This window comes from Artemia sp. Qi Xiang Cuo, chromosome 2, assembly GCF_049724085.1.
Source record: "Artemia sp. Qi Xiang Cuo chromosome 2, ASM4972408v1, whole genome shotgun sequence".
Classification (NCBI taxonomy): domain Eukaryota; kingdom Metazoa; phylum Arthropoda; class Branchiopoda; order Anostraca; family Artemiidae; genus Artemia; species Artemia sp. Qi Xiang Cuo.
In genome coordinates this window covers 2,975,309-2,999,186 of record NC_142795.1, presented here as the reverse complement: position 1 = coordinate 2,999,186, position 23,878 = coordinate 2,975,309, and the positions used below count along the sequence as shown (strand labels likewise).

Here is a 23,878-nt window from a genome sequence, read left to right as displayed (position 1 = left end):
CTAACAACAGCAAAAAAGTCTCAGCCTTTGTTCGGCAAGAAAGTGGTATCCTTCCAATATGAAAAGATTATATTATCGAAATATTCAAGTGTTACTTCCAAAAGCTATTGCTCTCTACATCCTCACCTCTTTGTGCAAAAGCTCTAACCATGGTGGGCCCTCAGTTTACCTAGCCAAGCTTCTGAAGACCCTCCTAATTTGAAATTTACCCCTGTTGGTGGCAATGGTCCGTACTCCGACACCAGCACTAAATCTCCGCCAGTCGATGCGGCCATAAAGAAAGTGAAAAACCGAAATTCCCTCCGAATCGATTCGATAAAGGATAGATTCTATTAAGTGGCTCCCAGCCTGGCCAAGAAACTACAGATTCTTCTGCTGGTCCCAAAAGCATTTTCAACAACAGTAAGATTGAATCACCATGCACTTCTTTCAAAAAAGTAGGTTGATCTGAATACAAGACTATCGGAGGACATCATTGTTTAGTATAGCCGCTAAAATCTTTGCAATTTCTCTCCTCGAGCACTTCCAGACAGCAAGCAACCCTCCCAAATAAACCTGGCTTCTGTGTAAGAAAGAGCTTATTTTTATTAGCTCTTCAGGCTAAGAAATTATTGAAACATAAACCCAGGTATCAGCAGATCACTGTAAGTGCCATTGTAGGTTTCATAACAGCCTCTGATTCACTCATCTGAAATCAAATATGGGTAGAGCTACGCGACGACTGAGTAGCCCCTGGGATGATAATATACCTAATGCAAACATGCTACGACCATATCTGCTCCTGTGCCCAAGTCAATAGTGAGCCGTCATCGTTATTTGACATTGATTTTGGAGGTAGATAAAGCCGTTTACTTTATCTTCAAGTTTCAAATCAACTGGGTTATTATAAAGCAATGGTAGACTTCAGGGAGTCTCAGTAAGCCCTGACTTGAGTGCGACCGGCCTTGATTATGCTAGTGACGGGAACCTACCTAGGAATTCCTTCCATGATGGAAAAAGATGCTACCCGGACCGTTGGAACTACTGCTCCTATTGAACAAAAGATAAGCACTAAAAGAACTAAACTGATAATAAACGAAGAGCCTCTAACCCCTTTGGCACTCAACCTGAGCCACGTTGAAATTGTGGTCAGTTCCAAGTATCACAGATATAAATTGCAGATGTAACGATGAAATCCACTATAGCATGGCTGTTGCTTCTGCTGTTATTGACCAACTTCGAAGGGAATAGGAAGGAAATATACATTCCAACCACCGTCATGTCACCATGAAGCTGGGCTCTGGTCTATTATACGGATGTGAGTCCTCGCCTCTGAAAGCAGTTGAGGTATGTGTGCTCACTACATCTGACCACTTATTCTTTAGACAAAAACTTCGCTTACATCTACGGATTGCCAATCAAATAGGACCATTTCACCCATATGAACAAAAACTATATGCATATATACTTCGTAACAACTCTTAATTTGAAATATTTTGCCAAATTTGGCTAAGAAATACCGATGGTGACAGTTTTTATCTTCTTCTTCTTTGCTGATTTTTTGCACCCGTGCACGAAGTAAGCTGTGCAAAGAGGCGACTGGACAATGTTCTTCCATTGTTCTTCCAGACCAGTCATTTGTGCGAGAATGATTTTTCAGGTATTCAATATACGGCAAAACTGTTTTTAATGTCAACATTTCCATTTACCCGACCATTTATGTAAGTGAGAAATGAGGATATCTCACATTTTGGTAAAAAACAAAAAAGAGACCTCTAAACATTTTGAGAGTAAATAAGAAAGAAAAAAACTAAATTGGCTTAAAAAGCTAAGACAATCAAGAGAACTTATTTAGTTTGTGGAGGCATGCTTTAAATCTAACTCTTACACCAACGTCTTTTGACGTTTGTGTAAAAAAATCACGCAACGTCTTTTGAATTACAACAGTTAATCGCTCTATAGTTGACTTCCCCTTGTATTTCATTATCAGTAAGCGTAGGATGCTAGTATAGGGTAAATGAAAAATTGTATTTACTATTTATTTACTAAGCTATTAAGCATAATTTGGAATTTGTCATTAAAATCGAATTTTCGGCACCTTGATTGGTACTCTTTGGGTAGTAAATTTGGTGAACCTGTTTACTAACCTCGGGATTGAAAGACATCTAACGTGAGGACGTTGGTTTGCTAATTTTATTGCTCGACGAGATCTTATATAATAAAAAGGAGCATTAGAGTATGTGGAGCTTTGTGTGTGGAGCTTGTGTATAAGGAGCTTTGTGTGCTCCTTGGATATCAATAAAATATATTTTCAGCTCCAACAAATTTTTTATTTCAGTTCAAAAAGGGTGGGCCTCTGAGAACATTTCCCAGCTTTTTTATTGCTGCTATTAACTATGGGTGGTTTATGGAAAAAGTGGCCTTTTTTTGTGGCCTTTCATTTTTGGTTCTTGGGGAGTGGGTTGGAGGTAATATATTAACGAATGTTGACCCTCAGTTTTCTTCCATCTCTATTTTTTACAAATCTTTCCCTAGCATAACGGTTTTACAAAGTAATGAACCCATCACTACCTTTTCCATCTGCATGGACTACCATTTATCTAATCTACATTGTTGATTTTCCTGATCCTGATTGGCTTTTCTGTTTCCTGATTGTATTTCCTGATTGGCAATTGCCATCCCCGATTTCAGATACCTTTATGTTTCTTGTGTACCGAAATTAGCGAGCTGCTGGCCTGATTTTAGGCAAAAGAATACCCGATCCTGGAACAAATTTAAACAAATGAAAATAAAGAAAAACGGGTATAATATTTTAAACAATACAGTGACAGAAAGTAACGAACCCATCACTCCCTTTTTCATCTGCATGGACTACTATTTATCTAATCTACATTGTTGATTTTCCTGATCCTGATTGGCCTTTTTATTTCCTGACTGGCAATTGCCATCCCCGATTTCAGATACCTTTACGTTTCTTGTGTACCAAAATTAGCGAGCTGCTGACCTGATTTTAGGCAAAATAAGACCCGACCCGGGAACAAATTTAAACAAATGAAAATTTAGAAAAACTGGTATAATATTTTAAACAGTACAGTGGAAAAAAACTTTTCTGTTTGTCCGCTGTCTTTGTTTAAAATATTATACTAGTTTTTCTAAATTTTCATTTGTTTAAATTTGTAAATGAAACGGCAGTGTGGTCTAAGCAATTTGTGTTTTCCCCATATATTTTCCGGAAGTAGATCAAATTGTGTGAACCCTGTACCAATTCTGGGCTTACCAAAATTTCGATGAAACACACCTTTCTGGGAAATGCACTTGAAATATAAAACTAATTTTATAGCACCCCAATAAGCAAAATATTAGCAAATCCGGTATTTCCTTTTCTTTAAAAAAAAAAAGTTTGCAAGGACATTTTTTTACTGAACTTCGAAACTTGAGAAACTTGCTCGGAAAATTCAAATCGAATACAAATTTTACAGCCAAAACCACTCGTAAGTGATAATACGTACAAACATTTTTTTTCTTTGAAGTTTTCTCAGAAAATATGCAATTCGAAAGTGGCTTTAAAATGTTTATAGCGTAGTTAACTAGATTCAGAAAAAAAATGGTATATTCAAGCCTATGCATCGGCTGTACCGACTTTAAAGACGTTTGGTATTTTTTGACGCGTTTTTGTCCAATGTCTGACGCATTCTGTCCAGTGTATATGCCCAAGCTACGTGGGCTCGATTAATTTAGTGTGATTGGTTGTCTAGAATTAAATTTGGGTTGTCGAGGCTGGCCTCTTAATTCAAAATCGTTGTGTCCACTCTGTGTTAAACTGAAATTCGTAACTCATCCCTCTAAGGTCAAATACTCTACTGGTTATGATTAAATACATTTTCCCATGCCTTATTTGGCTCTGAAGGTACTGTCTGTGTTGTCTGTACTTATATCTATTTTTGTAGAACAACTTATATCCCCTAACGTCACGGGAAGAAATAGAAGAACAATGAATCTGTTGATGTCAAAATAACTTTTTTCTCTTTCTTGGATGCTTTTGAACAAGTTGATTTATACAAACAGCTGATTGTTAGCAACAACAGTGACAGCTAGCAATAACAGTATGATTACGAGTCTATTCATTTTTATTTTTATAAGGTGGCTTTTCTTGGCATGGAAGTTAAAACACAATAATATCTGTCTGGTCTTTGCGTCTTTCGTTGTGCTAATCTTAAAAAGTTGTATCTTAAAACAGAGCATACTTCGATTATCGTGTTTTTTCGCATACGAAGGCGTATTAATGCCAATGATTGCAATAACAATAGAAATATTATCCAAAGCCAGACAATAATTTACTTTCTATAACATGTTCTGCTCATCTGCCCCCCTGTAAAGTTCACTTGCATAACGTAAATTTTTAACTAGAGCTATTCTACAGAATAGGTCTAGAAACCTATTTATTTTGATTTTTATTAGTCTATCAAACCCATAGATTGTCTGTAATTTGATGCTCAAAAAGTTACTTACGGTTAAGTTGAATTTTGGGATTTTTTTTTATACTTTCCAGTGTAACCGTTGTAGCCTTATGTCTGTTGAATGTAAGGATTAATAATTTAGGTTTTAACCTAAAATTGTTTGACTGTTTATCTTGGACAGTTTTTTACAGCCTTTCTCGGGGCTGTACTGCATTGGTTGAAAAGTAGGGGAGATTAATCTTTTTCGGCCTAAGCTTACCTGCAGGTACATACCCAGAGTTTGGGAGTTTGTTCATGCCCTTCCGATTCTCACAGTTTTCTTAAAAAATTTTATATAATGTATTCCTTTTTTCTGCTTCTCTGAAGAATACGGCACCCTCCCCGAAAATTAAAGCTGCAAGCTAATTTAGTCATTGCGTTATTTTCTTACTCAATCCTAAATTATTCCTTATCGTTATATATCTGTATACATCCACTGAGATAAGATAGGAAGTTATTTCACTTAACATTCTAGGTTCTTTTTATTTTTTTCAAACAAAAATGTTCGAAAATATAACAACCAAGTTTCTATTTCACGTTCTTTTTGTGGTAACCTTAGGAACATTTTGACCAAGGCCCACTTTAATCTAAAATTTTGATAAAAAAAAAAACGAATTCAATTTTCAATTTCCGTAGAGGTGGAGATACTTGCAGGTTTTGTTTTTATTAAAATATGTTATGTAATATTTTGGGTTTGCAAACATGTCGGTAAAATAAAACTTCTCGTAAAACTTGCTGTAGGGTTTCATAGGCCATTACTTAAAAAAATAGGAAAATTGCCTAAAATTTTTTTTATCAAAATATGTTATGTACTCTTTTTTCTTGTTAGCAAACATGTAAAGCTTCTCGTAAAACTTTTGTTGTGGTGTGTTATTTTATAACATTAATTTAAAAAATATGAAAATTGCCTAAAAGAATATGTGTGTTATAAAATAGCACGGTTTGAATTATTGCAGCCGACATGCAGAGAACGAGGTCTCCTCCATGCTAGGGGACGAGTCTTCTCCTAGCACTCATGCAAGATCTATCTGAAGTTCCACTTAAGAGAGTTAAATTAGTTCCCTAGACCCAGTTTTTCAGGCGTCAAATAATCTTGCTCTCAGAGAATCTGCCCCTCAAACGGTTGAGCCTGATAGTAGCTATGATAGAGTGCATAAACTCTATTTGGTTTTAATTCCGTTTTTTGGACGACTCTTTTAGGGTCGACTTTTTTCCATTTTAAGGTACTTGTATGATATACTTGCATCTCAAGAAGTGAAGTTGGGTTAATTCTAATAATATATACCTAAGTATGATAAAAATATAACAGTTTAGACACTAATTTGAGCTATACGTTTGCACCTTAGGGGGGGGGGGGGTGAAGTGCAGCGGGTATGCATGCATAGTGTGTTAGCAATAACTATTCTGATAATATGAAGTAAAAATTGTTTTCTGACTTCACACTGTCGAAATACTTTACCCCCCCCCCTAGCCCAAATTATATATTTCCCATCTATTCTGTCTATTCTCTTTGTCTTTTCTTACGCTAAGTTGAAAGAAACCAGCGAAAAAAAACCGGTTTAAAATGCGTCAATGCATGAACAACTTGAGATGCAGGGGGTATATCATACAAGTACCCTCTGTTGTATAACAACTAACATACTCTTTGAAGTAGGTTGGGGGGGGGGGGTATAAATATGGAAAAGTTTTTCCCGAGTCATTATGTCTCTATAACATTTTTTAAAAGTCATTATGCAAACAAAATAGCATATTCTTATGTGATTTTCATTTCAAGAGCTCGTCCTTGGGCTTAGGGATCCCCCCTCCCATGTGCTTATTACCTTGAAAGTCTCTGAAAACACATCTTATTTACGATGGAATTCGTCTTGTTTGTAAAAAATAAAATAAAAATATATATATATATAAAAAAAATAAAAATAAATATATGTATATATAAAAATAATAGATTTCTGTTTTTGAGCTAAAGGGCTAGGCACTCGTAGCTGATTTCGGGAACCGATTTCAGCATCAGTGGACAAACGATAGTGGTAAGAAAAATTCATTGAAAGAAAAATTTATTGCGCAAAATTTTCAAAACAAAACATTAAGGACACAAATAGTCAACTGGAGTTTATGAATAGTCGCATGATTGATCTCAGAATAGTTCTCCGTTTAGTTCTCACCTCTGTAGTGGGGTCTTTCACCACAGATACCTCTAGCAGACAATTTATTTGTATCCCTTTTTTTATGATCATGATGAAAATCAGCGCTGATTTTGTAAATCAGCGCCGAAAACTAGAAAATTTTTCAAGCTTAAATCGACGCTGATTTCTTTTAAAATCGGCGCTGATTTGGAAACCAGTTCCCAAAATTCAGCTGCGTGTGCCCAGCCCTTAAGTGTAAATTTTGATATTAGTAATTCAAGTCATGCTAGCTTGTCTGACATTTGATGTTTACGGGTGTATGAAGAATTTTACAAAACGCATACGAGCATGGGCGCCCATTTGGGGGGGGGGGGGGGGGGCCCCGCCCCCCCCCCTGGATGAATGATGTTGCCTCATTTTTGTATTCTTTTGCTGTGATTTCTATTATATAGCATTAAAAGTACCAATTAGACGAGGTTTGCCCCCCCCCTGGAATTCGGCTGATGGGCGCCCATGCATACGAGACAGATCAAGCCATCATTAATACTAGAGTGATAATACTAAGGTTTGATAGTCTTTCATTAAGAAGGTATTTTGTAAGCAGATGTATTATACTTTTTCTCGCTTGAAACTAATAAGTAAGGCGTTTTGTCTTCTTGTGGCTTAAAGCCATTCTCCATTTGGAAGATTCTGCAAATCTGCAAATTTTATTTCAGTGGAGACTACTTTTCCGGTTCCGTATTGGCAGTTTGCAGATACTGCAACATTCGACGTTGCTTTTTCTGCAGGATGGCAGATCTGCAGAATCTGCCAAATGGAGACTGGCTTTTAGACCAGTTTCTATGTAAGGTATGTATTCCAGTGGATTCTTCATTTTCATCATGAAAAAACAGAAACGCCATGACCAAGTCTACGGTAATAATTCATTGAATAAACTTTCTCTACTACCGATAATTCAGAAAAATAATTAAACATGCCATATTTTCTTATGAGGAAAAAAATAGACTTAGTTTCATCTTCGAGGATTGCAAAATTTTGTTTGGAAAAACTCGACAAAAATGCACAAAAAATAAAATTTTCCTTCATAGCTGAATATCATCTTCTGCAGCGATATGCTTCATCCAAGAAGAGTGGCCGGACGAGTCAGTTTCGTACGAACGTTGGACCTTCCTCGTGGTATTTGATTCTCCGACGCTCTGTTCTTTTGATGCCCGGCTATCGACTGTTTTATCGCTGCGAATTGCGTCTGTATCTGAAAAGAAAGCCTAATTTCATACAAGTGCCACATTCACAATTCAATATTTCTTCACCTCAAAATTGTCCCAATTTCTAAATCTATTCTATATCATCTCCTATAACCTTAACACGGTATAGCACAAGCAGAATGGCACGAATGATACGGTACTGGTACTGTTGTTACGGTACGGTACTGTACTGATACTGGTACTGTGATACGGTACTGTTGTTAGCCTGCCGGAAGATGGGTTAGCAAATACAGCTTATATGAATTTTCGACGTAATACCTTAGATGAGGAATTATTTTCGAAGACCGCACTGCCTTTCTATTATGAACAAATAAACGTTCTAATGGGGATAAGTCCATTTATTAGACAGTGAAAACATGTACAAATGTCAGGATATTTCGAACACATATATAGCGATCTTCATCAGCAGATATACTGTATCTCTGCTGACGACGGTCGCTGTACATGTTGTCGAAATATCCTGACTTTTATATCTGTTTTCACTGTCTAATAAATGTACTTATTCCCATTTGGACGTTTATTTGGAGATACTAAAATTGATTAAATCAAAAACGAGTTTACTCAGCTGAAAGTAAGGAGCAACATTAAAGCTTAAAACGAATAGAAATTAATTCGTATATGATGGGGCCCGTCCTCAACCCTCGCTCTTGACGCTAAAGTCTTAAAGCTCTTTAAAAATACTTCTTATTCAAATTCAACGCGCCGTGTGTGTGGGCAGTGTCTCTTAAATAATTGTGAAAAAAAGTGAAACTTTAGGTTTAAAAGCGAGGGTTGAGGAAGGGGTAAACCCCCCCCCCCATATACGGAATAACTTCTGTTCGGTGTGTTTTAATGCTGCTCCTTATTTTTAGTTGAAAAAACTTGTTTTCCTATTTGATTTTTGACCCTTTTTCAAATCATACCAGAACCCCCCCCCCCCCTCCGTATAACGTTTTTCCTGGAAGATTCTCCCTGGAAGCGTTCCTGTTTACGAAAAATCCTCTGAATAGCAAATGCTATGTGTGAACAGAGCGCACATTGCGCAACTTACTGCTCTTCTCCCAGGAACATAGTTATTGGAACTTCTTTTTGGTGACTTAAAAAGGGCACTATAACTTTTAATTTCCGGTCAAATGAACCCTGTCCCGATCTTCTAGGATCACTGGTTCGACTCAAACTCCCGAGGGAAAAAATAAAAACAAAATAAACACGCATTGTGATTTTTTTTTCTTACAAAAAAAAGGGCAAAATTCCACATCTTTGCATCAAACAATTCGTGGTAACGAACTGTAAGTAAGGCGCGACTCGACCCAACAGTAATCAAGACTTTAAAAACGGAAATTTGGTAAAAATAGATCTATCAAAAGAATTTGTTTTTTATGCTGCTTCCGAATATATAAGATTCACTAAGTTTAATGTTACCCATCAAAAGCTACGCGCCTGAGAAAATTTATCTGATTTTTGAAAAAGGAGGTAAACACCCCCAAAGTCAAGGATTTTAATGAGAATCATGCCATCAGATTCAGCATATCATAGAACCCTATTGAAATAAAACCCTTTTTCAAGCTCCTATCTTGTAGATATTTGGATTTTTTTTTGTTTTTTACCAGAAGAAAGATGACGGGTATGTGATTTTGATTTTTTTTTTTTCCCCAGGGGCGATCTATCAAACCAATGGAAAAAAGATAGAAGGCTCATTAAAACGGAAATTATAAGCTCTGACGCTCTTTCTAAGCAATCAAAAAGATGGAGGGCAACTAGCTCCCTTCCCATGCTCAAAGATGGGCCGCAACAGTAAGTTTTGATAATAAAAACTTCTCCGTTCTATTGTTTGCGAATGACACTGCTCTAGTGGTAAAATCGGCACATAATTTACAGAGGCTTTTGGAAGGTTTTGGTTTGAAGGGGACGTAGATTTTGGTTTGAGAACGTAGGTCAAAGGTCAGAGAACGTAGATTTTGGTTTGAAGGGGAGGTGATTCAAGTTGTGGATAAACGGAAGTATCTTGGATAAATTGTTCAAAGTAATGGCATATGGAATTCGCATGCAAGGAAATGTTGAACTGGGGAAGACCAGCAATGTTTACAGTTTTCCGGAATACTGTAATCGGAATAAATAATTTGTCGTTGCATAAAGGGTTTTTCTGTCGAAAATGATGCAAATTCTGCATTACGAAGCAGAGGACTCAGCTTTACATGTGGAGATGTTCCGAGGGAATCGTCCAGGGGAAATTTTCTGCGGGGTTAGAATTGTCTGGGGGGATTTTTCCTTGGGGGGAGGGGGGCTTTCTGCGGGAGAAATTAGTCATGGAGTAATTTTCTGCTGGAAAAACTCCATTGAGGGGAAAGGGAGGATTTCCGAGAATAATTTTACGCGGAGGGGGAGGGAATTCCGGCATGATTTGAAAAGCGATCAGAAATTAAATGAAAATAAGTTCTTTTTCTAATGAAAGTAAAGAGAATTTTTCTGGCTGAATTGTCGGCAGGAAATTTCCCGGTGGGAATTTTCAGTAAGGATGGAATTCTCCGGGAGGGATTTCAAGCAGGGAAATTTTCCATTGAGGAATTTTTAGTGGGAGAAATTTACCATGAAGAGGAAGGGGAGGTTTTTCAACTGAAAGGAAGGATCAACATTAAAAGTTAAAAGGAACAGAGATTATTCCACGCATGAGTGGGGCTGCCCTCTCCTTAATCCCCCACTCTTTATACTAAAGTTTACTTTTTGCCCCGATTGTTTAAGAACGACTGCTGAATCACAAGGCCCGTTTAATTGGAAAACGAAGCTTTTTTTTAAAGTACCAACAAACCTTAACGTGAAGAGTGAGGGATTGTGGAGGGGGCAGCCCCCCTACAATACTAAATAATTTCTGTTCGTTTTAAGTTTTACTGTAGCTCCTTACTTTCAGTTACAAAAAAAACTTTTTATTATTTATAAAAAAAATTATTAGGTTTTTATTTAATATATTGTTAATGCAAGCTTTAGGGATGAGATTCGATAAAAAAAAAGGAATTCATTTAATAGCACAATATTATTCCCATAGCCTGCCTTAAAGTATAAGATGTAAATATCCTATGACGTAATGACCAAGTTTTGTGAAAATAAGAAAAGTTATTAATTAAAGGGAATGCACTTATTCGGTCAAGTAGCCATCTTGGTAAAAGCTGCATTGATTTTGACATACTGTTAAGATTCAAATTAAATTTCGTAACTGCCAACGATTTTATATTTTCATTGAGTGCATTCTTTCATTGAATTCTATCAACAAAACATTTTATCGTTGATATATTTTTGGTGAATCTGAAATTTCGCATTAGCTAAGCACCATGTTGAACTACTTGACGCAGAAATTCAATAAACTTTTACCCACATATGTCCTTCACTACCAGGGTTGCCAACTGGACATTTTTTATGTCCAAAGGACATATTTCTATGCACCTGGACATAATGACATAATAGGGCAAAAAATGGACATATTTTATACATTTTGGACATAAAGTGGACACATTTTCCAAATTTATGACGTAGCACAAATTACTTTCATAAAAAAATGTCACTCATCACAAAATGAGTGCTAAGACTTATATCTACTTATTTTTTATGCTCTGTATCGTATCTTCCGGGGTTATAGTTATAGATACAAGACAAGCTGTCGCCTTTTTCATATAAACCTTCTTCCGGCTTCCGAACGTCACACAAAAACCTCAATGAAAGTTAACAAAATGAAACTTTTCGATTGTTGATGGTCTGAAATCAAAACTAAAGCCATGTTGTCAAACACCCGGGGTAAATTCCTTCAGTTTGAAAATTTTCATCACGGGAAAGGAGCTGAGAGAAATTTAAGTAAGTAAAAATTTAATGTTAGGTGATATAGCTCAATTGTATATATATATATATATATATATATATATATATATATATATATATATATATATATATATATATATATATATATATATATATATATATATATATATATATATATATATATATATATATATATATATATATATATATATATATATATATATATATATATATATATATATATATATATATATATATATATATATATATATATATATATATATATATATATATATATATATATATATATATATATATATATATATATATATATATATATATATATATATATATATATATATATATATATATATATATATATATATATGATATAAATTTTCATGCAAATCATATTATTGACTTACGAATAAACTAAACATAACACTCGATGCCTTTTTTTATTTTCATTCCAAATATAATAGTCATTTTTGTTGGAAATGAATTTTACCCCCACCCCTATATATACCAATTCAGGACACATATTTGCACATTAGGGGGGTGGGGGTAAAGTATAAACTTACCTCCCATTTACATCAGAAATAAAATTTACCCCCCCCCCCTCCCCCTAAAGTGCAAATATATACCCTGAATTGGTATATATAGGGGGGGGGGTAAAATTCATATTCGACAAAAATGATTATTCTATTTGGAAAGAGCATAAAAAACAGCATCAAGTGGTATGTTTACTTTATTCGTGTGTCAATAATGTGAACTGCGAAAAATTTATCGACGGGTGTCCATGTCTGGTTTCCTTTATATAGCGGTGGTTGCCGCATAATGCATAAGTACCTATATATACATATAGTAATAAATATATATGGTATACATGAATACTATATATATTTACTAAGTTTATATTATTATTAAGTAATATATATAGTATAAGCCAAAAATTAGCGCTGTTGAAAAGGAGATATGTTAATAAGACAGTTCCTATTTTTATAATATGCAAAAACTGTAGTTATCAAACTTTAAAATCGATTTCGCTATAGGCTACTTACCTCCCAGGGCCTCTAATATGCAGACGTATGGATCGACGAATTGTATTATTCCCATATGTTTCCCCGTTTCTTGCTTTCGTCAGCATTTATTTGATTTACGGTTATACTAGTTGAAAAAAGAGTGATGCATGGCAAAATGCATAGAAAATAACTAATTTTTACTATATTTTTGCACATTAAGGAGGGAAGGCATAGTGGAATCACTTTAAAAATTATATATATATATATATATATATATATATATATAAATATACACTTTGATGTTGACTCACCGTACATGAATAATTAAAACTAAATTTGCGTATTAATTTTACTTTTTGGCTAAATGGCTTTCACGTACTTTTGATCTGACGTAACTTACGAATTAACTTACGCACCCCTTAGTCAATACCTCGCTCTTTACGCCAAAGTTCAAATTTTCTTCCAGTTTCCAAAGAATGACCCCTTAATCACAAAGGCCGTTAATTAGAATAAATAGCTCTGATGAAACTAAAAAAAAAAAAAATAGCGCAAAGAGCGAGGTAATGACTAGGGAGGGAACCCAATCATGTTCGTAGTAATTTCTGTTCGTTTTAAGTTTTGGTGTTGCTCCTTACTTTCAGTTGATTTTTTTTTTTTATTTCTTATTGTTTTTTTTTAAATAATGCTGGGAAATCCGGTGCCCCTTCATAGCAATGTCCCTTCCTCCACGAAAAGACCCTCTCACGTAAAACCCGCCCCCCCACCCCTCCCCAACTACCAGAAAAAAATTGCCCTGAAAACTTCTGTATGCTTCCAAATAACCAATATTATATAAATATTGGACATAGTTCATAACTTGCAGATCGTCCCCCGGAGACTGTGGGGGTCATCCTCAAAGACATAGTTATTGTATTTTTCGAACATGCTGAACAAAATGGCTATCTAAAAATTGTGACCCAGCGACTTTGGAAACAAATGATCGGGGGAAGGGGCTTAGTTACCCTAAATTCCTTTTGGTCACTGGAATGAGAAATTTGAACTTTTAATTTCTTTTTTGAATAAGCGAATCCATTAGTTTCTTGGTCTGCACTAAGAAAATTCAATGGTGACTAAGACAAAGAAAAAAACAAGTATCTTTGTGATTTTATGCTAACGTTATGTGGCCTGCCACACTCTTCAGCAGCTGCATGTCAAGCAACTAATTTGGCGTTTTGGAACGTTGCTGGAATCCTTGATTATAAATTTTGAAATGCGCAAGAAATACTCCGATTGGTAAGGAGATAGCGAAGGAAGAAATAAGGATGGCTCTCGTGCTGAAAGTAATTACCATGATGAATTCTTGCTAGAAGACCAATCTTAAGCTCCTACAAGTTTTATTTAGTGTTTACTTTTTTTTATAAGTTTTGTGCTTGAATTAAATGTTTTTTTTCGTTTTCAATATATTTGATGTTGACTGGCCGCTTTGAAAGATGTTTCCAAAGTGTCTTTTGGTCAATATCCCAATTGATAAGAAAAATAACCTCTAGGTTCTGAGATTTCAAGATGGACATATTTTGGACACATTTAAGACGAAATATGGACATATTTTGAATAAAAATGACATAATTTCGGATACTCAGGGGACTTATTTATGGACCGAAAAGTTGGCAACCCTGTTCGCTACCCAAGGAGCTTATGGCCGTATCCTTGAAGATACGCTCGTCATTTTTTTTTTTTTTTCATTTAAATTGGTAAGAAGATTAGAAAGCCGGCACAGTATAAATGGAAAAGTATACTAATTAAAATCATTTCCAACAAAATTAATTCTTTACATTGCAACTGCAAAACTTTACCGTGGAGATAGACAAAAAGTGGGGAAGTTTGAGAATATGGGTTTTGTTATATTTTCTGAAAAGAGTAAACGTTTTGAAAAAAAAACTAAAGGCGTAGTTTGTGTGATGAAAGTAAAAAGGGAAACATAAAACAAATAGAAATTGTGATCCTAAGCCTGTGCAACGTATGTTAATAATGTTAGCGTAAATGAAATTACTGTTGCTCTTTTCCTAGCTTGTTAAAATGAAGGAAACACGTCAATTTACTGAAAATACAAAATCTGTGCAAAAAATTAAAAATCCAGCTTTAGAGCTGATAAGACATTATGTGCATAAAATAATAGACTATATAAATAATAATAATATAAATATTATAAATAATTATACTAATTAAATATTTATATGATTATAATTATAAATATAATTATAATTATAATAATTATACTATATAAATAATTATATAAATAATAAGATTCCTTATAATCATTCACCAACCATGATATTGATAACTTTTTGGCCTCGAGCAAAAATAAAAAATGTTAGCACTCGAAAATCATTGAGCAGGTTATGAAACAGACTCATTATCATTAACAAGGCAACACTTTTTGTCTCATTATATCTGATAAAATAATATAAAATTTTCAAAAGCAGTAATATACGTCAGTAACATCAGAGATGAAAAAGTAATAAATCTTCATATGAAATCCATACTTTCAGTTATTTCTGTGGATACTTCATATCATTTCAAGCTGTGATGCAAATTTTATAAGATAATCCGTAGACTTAATTCTTTCAGAAAACCTTGATTTCGAGATATCTACAAAATCTACAAAATAATCATGAATTATCTGCTTTAAATTTCCAAAAGCTGCACCGAATTTAGTATATTTAAACCGTTTAAAGAAATTCTAAAGTGTATTAATTTTCTACTTAAACAAGCATCCTAAATAACCTTGTTTTTCTACTCTACAAGAATCCAATGCTGTTTTGTCTTTAATAAAACGCTAGTTTTACGCAATCCTACAAATATAGGAAAATATTGGCAGTTAGTCATAAACATAGGGGGGACGTCTAGGCTTAGGTCTGGTTTGTTTTAAGGTTTAATTTCACCCTTTACTTTTCTCTAGATCTGTTTGTTGTTTGGTTAATTGAGAACAAAGAATTTTAAACTGAGTCACCATTTTAAGTGAAAAAAAAAGGTTGTTAATAATGAATAATCGTTAAAAAGGGGACATGAAAAGGGACCTTTTATTTGAAACAAAGTTAGAAATACGACATTTACCTCAAATAGCTTAAAGCTGAACAACATAAAGTCACGAAAATCCTTAATATGGAACCCGTCAATAAAGGTGGCTTCAAAAGTAACATCAAAAACTGGAGGCCAACATCAATTTCGCATCTTTTCTCGAAGATTCAAGAGAAAGTTTCCACAAATGCTTTTATAGTTTTTTTTTTCAGACTAATGGGTTGCAAAGTGAAATCCAATTTGGGTACCGTAAAGGCCACTCCACAGATCATGCCTTGCAACATCTGGTTGATAGTGTGAGTAGTGCACTGGATAAAATATATTTACTACTGTCCATTTTCATAGACATAAGAAAGACATTTGATACCATAGATTTCAGAATGTTGCTGGATCAACTTAAGTATCAGGTATTTATGATTATCTGTTGCAAGGGTTTGAAAGTTATCTTCATGGGAGATACATAAAGATAGTATTAATATTAAATGATACTGCTTCATCCTCCTATTGATCTAAATGTGGAGTGCCTCAGGGCTCCATTCTAGGTTTTACTTTATTTGGTATATGTCACACCATACGATTTTATTTGCAAGATGTTTATGGTAGTGCTTTTGCTTATGACATGGTATCAACAATATGCGCAAAGTCTATTGATGAGCTTGTGGTAAAAGCTAATGAAGTGTTGAGAAGGCTGGCAGTTCTTATGAACCTTAGTTTACTCTGCATCAACGTTGACAAGACCTTCCTCGTCATCTTCTGCAGAGCACGAACGTCTGTTGATGCTAGTGGCCGTGTTATGATATCTAGGAAGCCTGTGCACCAAGTGAATTGCCTGCAATACTTGGGTTTTTCACTGATTCTAATCTGTCATGGAGGCATCCGTCATTGAGGCGGAGACGGCTGTCAGTGATGCTATTTCTTCCAACATTTCCAGAGAAGCTGGTTGGAATGATGCAAACTGCAGCAGTTTTTGCCAAAGGGGATTCTACTAATGACATTTCATTTAATTATTCACCTATATATTTCTTATGGCTTTCTCATCTGGAGCAGCAATTTTCGCGGTAATTTGAAAAGGACCCATGTTCTACAAAGCAAAGCAGTAAGGATAAAATAGGTAAGTATCTTATAGAGGTGAAGGGTGTATGGGCTTGTTTAAAGTCTTTGGGTTTGCTTAACATTGGTGAAATATGTGATTATAAAGCTGAGATTTTGGTTTTCCAGTGTACAAATAATCTAGTCCTAAGCGGTTTTTTAATCGTACTAATAGTAAATTCCTAATTATGAGACTAGTTTTATGAAAAATTTGGTGGTTGAGTATAGAAGTAGTACGCGCTCAAGATTTAGATTGCAGTTTCTTCGAACTTCCGGAATTTGTCATTGGTCATTTATTAACAATGACTATCACGGCGGCTGAAAATCTTTTATATCTTAAGAAAAAAGTAAAAGAGTATTCATTAAAAGATGGGTAACTTGATTTTGTGGGTAAGGAGAAGGAAATATAGCTATTTTGAAGGTTGATTTCGTTGGTTTAACAACATGGTGGGTGGTAGGGAGGTGGTGTGGCAGGTAGGAATGGTGGTGGTGGGGCAGGGAGGTAAGGTGGTAGAAGGGTTGTGGTACAGAAATGATACTGTTTAAAGGAGTCGGGTTTATTGCTTGGCTGTTTTGTTCCTCTTTTCATTTTTCTCGTTATTGTAGGCTATTAGGGTTGAAAAAAACTGGCTAGTATCTTATGCTGGGGAGCCGGCTTTTACCCTTCCCTGGAAAATAATCCCCCGCAGAAATTACCCCCCCTCCGGAAAATAACCTCCACCCAGGAAAATTCTCCCCCGTCGAAAATTCCCCCCGCGAAAAATTACCCCATGAAAAATCTTCTCGGGAAAATTCTCCATGGAAAATCGCCTCTTCCCCCATGGAAAATTCCCGGACATGCAAAATTGAGGAGCCAAAGAGAAAGTACAAAATAGGTATATCAAAATATCGATCAGATGTCCTAAGGGGTAACAAAAGGACCAGATATCAAAAATAGTTTTAGGACAGGGGCTGGTTGGTCTCCAATCACCTTCGACTTACAAAAAAAGGACCAAAACGATCCAAAAATGTTCGTATGTTAACCAATAACAAATACTATCTGTAAGCAATGGACAAATTGCAAAACTTACAGCCCTTTCCCTAAGGACTGTGGGGGGTCTTGTCATCCCCAGAGGCATATTTATTGGACCTTTCAATTACGATGAACCGAATAGCTATCTCATAATTTCATTCTAATTTCTTTGGGGAGAAAAGGGACGGTGAGGTAGAAATTGATGTATAATCTCGAGGGCTGTTTCCAGGACGATTGTCTGGGGGGTTATTTTTATTTGGGGGTGGGATACAAAAACATTAAAAAACGCATCAAAATGTGTTTTTATGCATTTTTATTACGTTTTTACAAGTCAGACAAACATTCCCACCCCTTATTGAGCTTTCAGTTAAATACATAATTAGTTGTAAGGAAGGGACGGGAAGGGGGGAGTGGTAGGTAGAAATTGATATTTAATCCCTTGATTTCTGGGAATATTTCTGGTCTACGCTGTTATTATGAATCTAAATAGTAAGATTAACCCCAAAATGAGCCTCCGCCTCATGGTCGTTGAAGCTTTGGAGAATGCTAATTCGATCAGAAATTGTGGGTTCTAGTCCTTCTTTTTATAAGTCAAAAGTGATTGAAGGCCAAGAAGCCCCGGTCCTAAAACTTTTTTTTGATATCTGGTCCTTTTATCACCCCCTAGGACATCTGATCGACATTTTGAGGTACCTATTTTGTACTTTCTCTTTGGCTGCTCCATTTTGCGTGTGGAAAAATTTTACGGGGGGAATTTATCGGGGGGGGCATTTTCAGCAAGGAGAATTTTATTAGGGGGATATTTTAGGGGTGGGTATTTTCCACGGGGGGGGGGGGGGTATTTTTCCGGGTGGGGGTATTTTCCACAAGGGGAATTTACCGCGGGCTATATTTCGGGGGGTGGGGTTAAATACCTACACCCCTTATGCTAAGCGCCAGCAAAATCGTCAGTTTTTTTCATAATTAGAGCGTCAGCAAATAGTAAAAATTGATTTTCCTTTTGCGAATAAAGAAACATAGACCTAATTATCCTGCATTTTTAGGCCTATTGGATGTCTCCTTCTGAGCTTAAATTTTCTTTTACGAGAAAATTTTCTCGTAGTTTCAATGTATTGATTTCCCAATGTAAAACATTTTATCACTTTTAAAGAACTATATTTTTAACTTATATTAGAGTCGAAGAAACTGAGTAATATACTGTGCTGTACGCTAGCAAAACTGTCCGTTTTTTGTAAGTGCAGCGTTTCTAAATAGTAAAAATTGCTATTCTGTCTGTGAATATTGAAATCTAAACCCAATTATATAAATCAGATTTTTAATCCTATTGGCTGTCTCTCTATGGATTTAAATCTTATTTTAATTTCAATGTGCTATTTTTTTAAGTGAAACATTTTATCCCGTTTAAAGAACTATAAATATATTTTCAGTTTTTTTTTGTGGGGGCTCCCGATTCTGGATGTCCCCTAGGCTGTGGGCGACAATATCCTGTAAGGTAAGGTGGACCTTTTTCTTACACGCAGAACATGAAAAGAAATGTCAAAGACGGACAAAAACAATAAACTGAGCGAAACAATTGTTAATTAGTGTCGTAGGGAATATCAGGATGAATAACCTTGTGTCTCCTCGTGTCTCTTAGAACAAGAAAAAAACAAATAACTTGTCTTGGGAATTATGTTGACACAAGAAAAAATTCGAGGCAAATTAGGAATACATACCAAATTGGGAAAAATAACTTTGTTATCATTATCAAACAACGATAACACTGTTGTCACTAACAATCGTAATTTTGTGCTAAAAATTGTTGCTGAAATCGTATCACGTGTATTTTGATGCATATGGTGTATTTCGTTCTTACGGAGAACCCGAATTTTTTTAGGGATTTGTAGGTGCCTTAAAAATTAATGTAACTTCGGGAACAACAATTGCATTTTCTGTTAAATAAAAGACCATCTTTTAGCAGCGACGGCGACTCAGTGGTGCATCGAACAGTTCGTGGTAACTAACAGTAAGTAGGGAGCGACATGGCTCAATAGTAACCGAAACTCTAAAAAAGGAATCAATAGATGCATCAAAAGAATTGGATCTTTATGCTGATTTTAAATATATAAGTTTCATCCAGTTTAGTCATACCAATCAAAAGTTACGAGGCTGAGAAAATTTGATTTATTTTCAAAAAAAGAGGGAAATACCCCCTAAAAGTCATAAAATCTTAATGAAAACCACACCATCAGATTCAACGTATCAGAGAATCCTGCTGTAGAGGTTTCAAGTTCCTATCTGCAAAATGTGGAATTTTGTATTTTTTGCCAGAAGAAAGATCATGTATGCGTGTTTTTTTTTCCAGGGGTGACCGTATCGATTCAGTGGTCCTAGAATGTCGCGAGAGAGCTCATTCGAACGGAAATAAAAAGTTCTAGCGCCATTTTTAAGTGACCAAGAAATTGGAGGGCAACTAGGCCCCCTCCCACGCTCATTTTTTTTAAAAGTCACCGGATCAAAATTTTGAGATGTTCATTTTGTTCAGCATAGTCGAAAAATCTATTAACTACGCTTTGAGGATGACTTATTCCCCCACAGTCCCCAGGGGAAGGGCTGCAAGCTATGAACTTTGCCCATTGTGTACATATAGTATTGATTATTGGGAAGTATACAGAGGTTTTCAGGGTGGATTTTTTCTGTTGGGGGGGGGGGTTGGGGGAGGGGTTTACGAGGAAGGATCTTCCATGGAGGAATTTTTCATAGGGGAAGAGAATTTTCCATGAAGGGGGTGCCGGATTTCCCAAGCATTATTTAAAAACGATCAGAAATTAAATAAATAAGAATGTCTTCTCGTTTCCAGTGGGACGTCAGTAGGGATGACCTATTGACTCCAGGACAAACACATGTGCTGCCATCTAAAATTGAGTCTAACGCTGTACGAACATAATTTATTCAAGGATTATTGATCAAGTCTAATGGGGTCAATGCCCCCTTTTTCAAGGTCCATTTATTTGTTGTTTCTAGGTGTAATGACTCCGGGGCGAAGTTTGCACATGCGCATTAACGGGAACAATGTATTGATCCACTCGAAGGGGAAGTGGATTTCTGAGAAATTGATTTACATAATCGGTAGGGACTGTATTGATCGAGTCTAATGGGAACAGGATCACGTGTTTCTTTCCAAGCCAATCAGGGAATTTATGTAAGGTTTCCCATTACATCACAATTTGCCCTTGAGATTTTGTATATAACGGACATGCGTTGTGATTAAACTATCATAAAGTTTTAAGACACAATGGAACAGGCATCGGATATTATTGATTTAGAAACTCTGGCTACTTTGATTTATAATATGAGTTCTGTTTAGTAAATTGTCTTAGTTTATTTCCAAATAAAATTAAAAATAGTCCCACTCCAGTAAATTCAAATTCAGGGTATATCCTCCCCCCCACAATACAAACTACACTATATGTTGTTTATAGTCGATAGAAAGCGTAAAATACACTCTTTTTTAGCATGTAAATCATCACCCCCTCCCCCCTGTTTACGACTTTAATTTTGTTTTTGATAAATTCTGTATCTTACCTAAAAGTGACAGTTAACTTTTCTGTCAATCCCTTAATATACTGTTTTCACCGCTATGGATTGACTTACAGATTTCCCGCAAAGATTTAAAACCTTAATTACTGACACCCGTCAAGTACATCCTGCTTATTAATTCGGGTGAATTACAATAGCGGCTTAACCAAAGGTTTTCTTGAAAAATATATATTTTTTGGTCAAATTAGCGAGAGTAAATCCTTTGAAATGCAAAGAAGGGGTGAGTGTTAGTATAGTATTTGTTATTCATTTTGAGTACTCAGTGTTTATATGGGGGAGGCGGGGAAGGGGCAATGCATCGATTCTAACAGCTTCGTTGTAAGGTGAAAACAAACTGTTTCTTCGCGTGAAAAGTAAGGGGGGAGGTGGTTTTAGAAAAAGATACATAGCTACAATGAGAAGATTTACTGAAGCACAGGTCCTTTTAAATTATATAAACCTTTGACCATAGAGGAATAATGTCTAAATATATGTGTTGCGTCTCTAGGCATGTTGTCAATTTTTTTCTAGCTTTCTTTCGATAAAATTTCTTTTATATTCCCAGGAGGGGGGCGTGAAAACTATGTTTTTTTAACTTTGATATTCAAGAATAGAAAGAAAAGTCTTTAGAAGTTGCATGAAGCTTATATTATGGGTAAATTGAATAACATTTTTATCTATGATCGTAAGTTTTAGGCCTATAAGCGGTATGTTAACAATCTTTTTTTTTATCTTATTTAAAGCCTATAGACTTGAACATTTAATTTTTTTCTAAATGGTAAAAATAGAAACATTGATTTCTATTCTAATGCTACAGACTACTGTTTGTCAAGATTTATTTTTTCACAAGTTGTGTAATAAAAACGTTTGATTTCTAAGCCTAGTATATTTATCGCAAAATTTTTACTTTTTGCTTTACTGAAAAGGGGGGAGAGGCCTCTTTGCTATAAATACCTTCCAGACAAAATTCTGGTTAGGGGCGGGGGTACTAATTTTTCTTCTGTAAAAAAGGGAATCATTATTTCATACTAAATTTTTTCTTCTTTTTTAAGGACAATTATGAAGAATGCGCGCCCCCTCAATCGAAGAGAGCAAGAGAGGGTGAGGCAGCCCCATCAGTGCCAGTCCCTATGCAGTCTGGTCAAAAACCGAAAAGACAATGGGCCACAAGGATGGAGAACCCCGCTGTAAAAGCCAGCGACATCGACACCAAATCTATGCAAGCCCCTCTTAATCGAGCCTCAATGCTGCCTCGTCAAGTTACAGCCTCGGCTGCACGATCCCGGTATATCGCTGGCCCGGCTGAGAAAGATCGTGATGGACATGATATGATCCATTTGAACCCCAGTCATACAGCAGGGCTTTCCGTGCAAGCTGCAATGCCTGGGCCTTCAAGACAAGCCGTGGGCCAAACATTGGCTCCTTCTCACGCAATATCTGAGCTATCAGCTCCCCGTCAAGTGTCAGTGCACTCTCCTCAACTGTCTCCGTCAAGTGCTGAGCCTTCGATGCAAGATAGAAGGGTTGGTCCCTCCATGCAAGTCATAGACTAACCAATGGCTCCCTATTGTGTAATGCCCAAGCCTTCAGCTTCCTGTCAAGTGGTTGATCAATTTGAAGACGTGAGTAAATTTTTTTCAATCAAATAAGTTATTTTCTTAGCTGTTAGAGAGCCTTTTACTCTTTACCTTTGTCTTTTCACTTTTTTCTATTATTCAGGACCAAGCTACGGAAATATATAAACAAACCTATTTTTCAACCTAATAAAAGCTTTTCGAAGACATTAAAATGTTATTTTCCCTATAATCTCCCCCCACCAAACCCCTTGTTTTAAATTTCACTGCTCCCTCCCCTCAGAGATACCTAAATATAATGTAATTTTTTTGCTTGTCAAAGAAACCGCTCTTTTATAATTTTTCCTATTTTCTCTGCCTACTGTAGACATCTTCGCTATTTTTCAACCTCATAATAATATTTTTCGCAAATTTCTAGTTTACTGTTAGAGAGCTTTTTGTCTCACCATATGAAACTAATAATGCTATTTTTCGCTAGAATATTATAGTTTTCCCCGGAGATTCAAGGGACTTAGAAGTAAGCCCTTTTTTAACATTTTTTTAGGCCATTCTTTTCAACACAGTAAAAGCGTGTCAGAGATATTTTTCTCCCCAAAAGGAAATATATCGTTCCCCCTTTTGACTCATGTCAATTATTGCATACATTCAGCCAGCTGAATTCTCTTAGTGAAGCCAAAAAAGGCACTATATCCCGGACATAATTTCCCATAGTAAATAGCAAAATCTTTGCGATATAAACTTCTTTTCAAAACGAATGCTTAATCTTGCTTCTACAAATATTATAAAAACTATTTTCTATTGGAAAGAGTTGTATATGCCCTGAAAGGGATAGGCTACCAAGTAAAGACCCCGGTTTTTTTCAAAGCAGATAAAGAGTATTAATATGAAATTTTTTGAGGGGTTGTTTGAACAAAATCAAA

General features: G+C 35.6%; 1 protein-coding gene across 1 annotated transcript in view; it reads right to left on the bottom strand.

Moving 5' to 3' along the window:
• Positions 1-7,646: 7,646 nt before the first annotated feature.
• The window catches only part of LOC148954802 (uncharacterized), an 85,426-nt gene continuing 69,194 nt past the window's right edge, over positions 7,647-23,878 (bottom strand). The window contains exon 3 of the mRNA XM_089107945.1: positions 7,647-7,850. Within this exon, the coding sequence (XP_088964071.1) occupies positions 7,716-7,850 (135 nt within the window). The 3' untranslated portion in view covers positions 7,647-7,715. The remainder of the gene's footprint in view (positions 7,851-23,878) is intronic.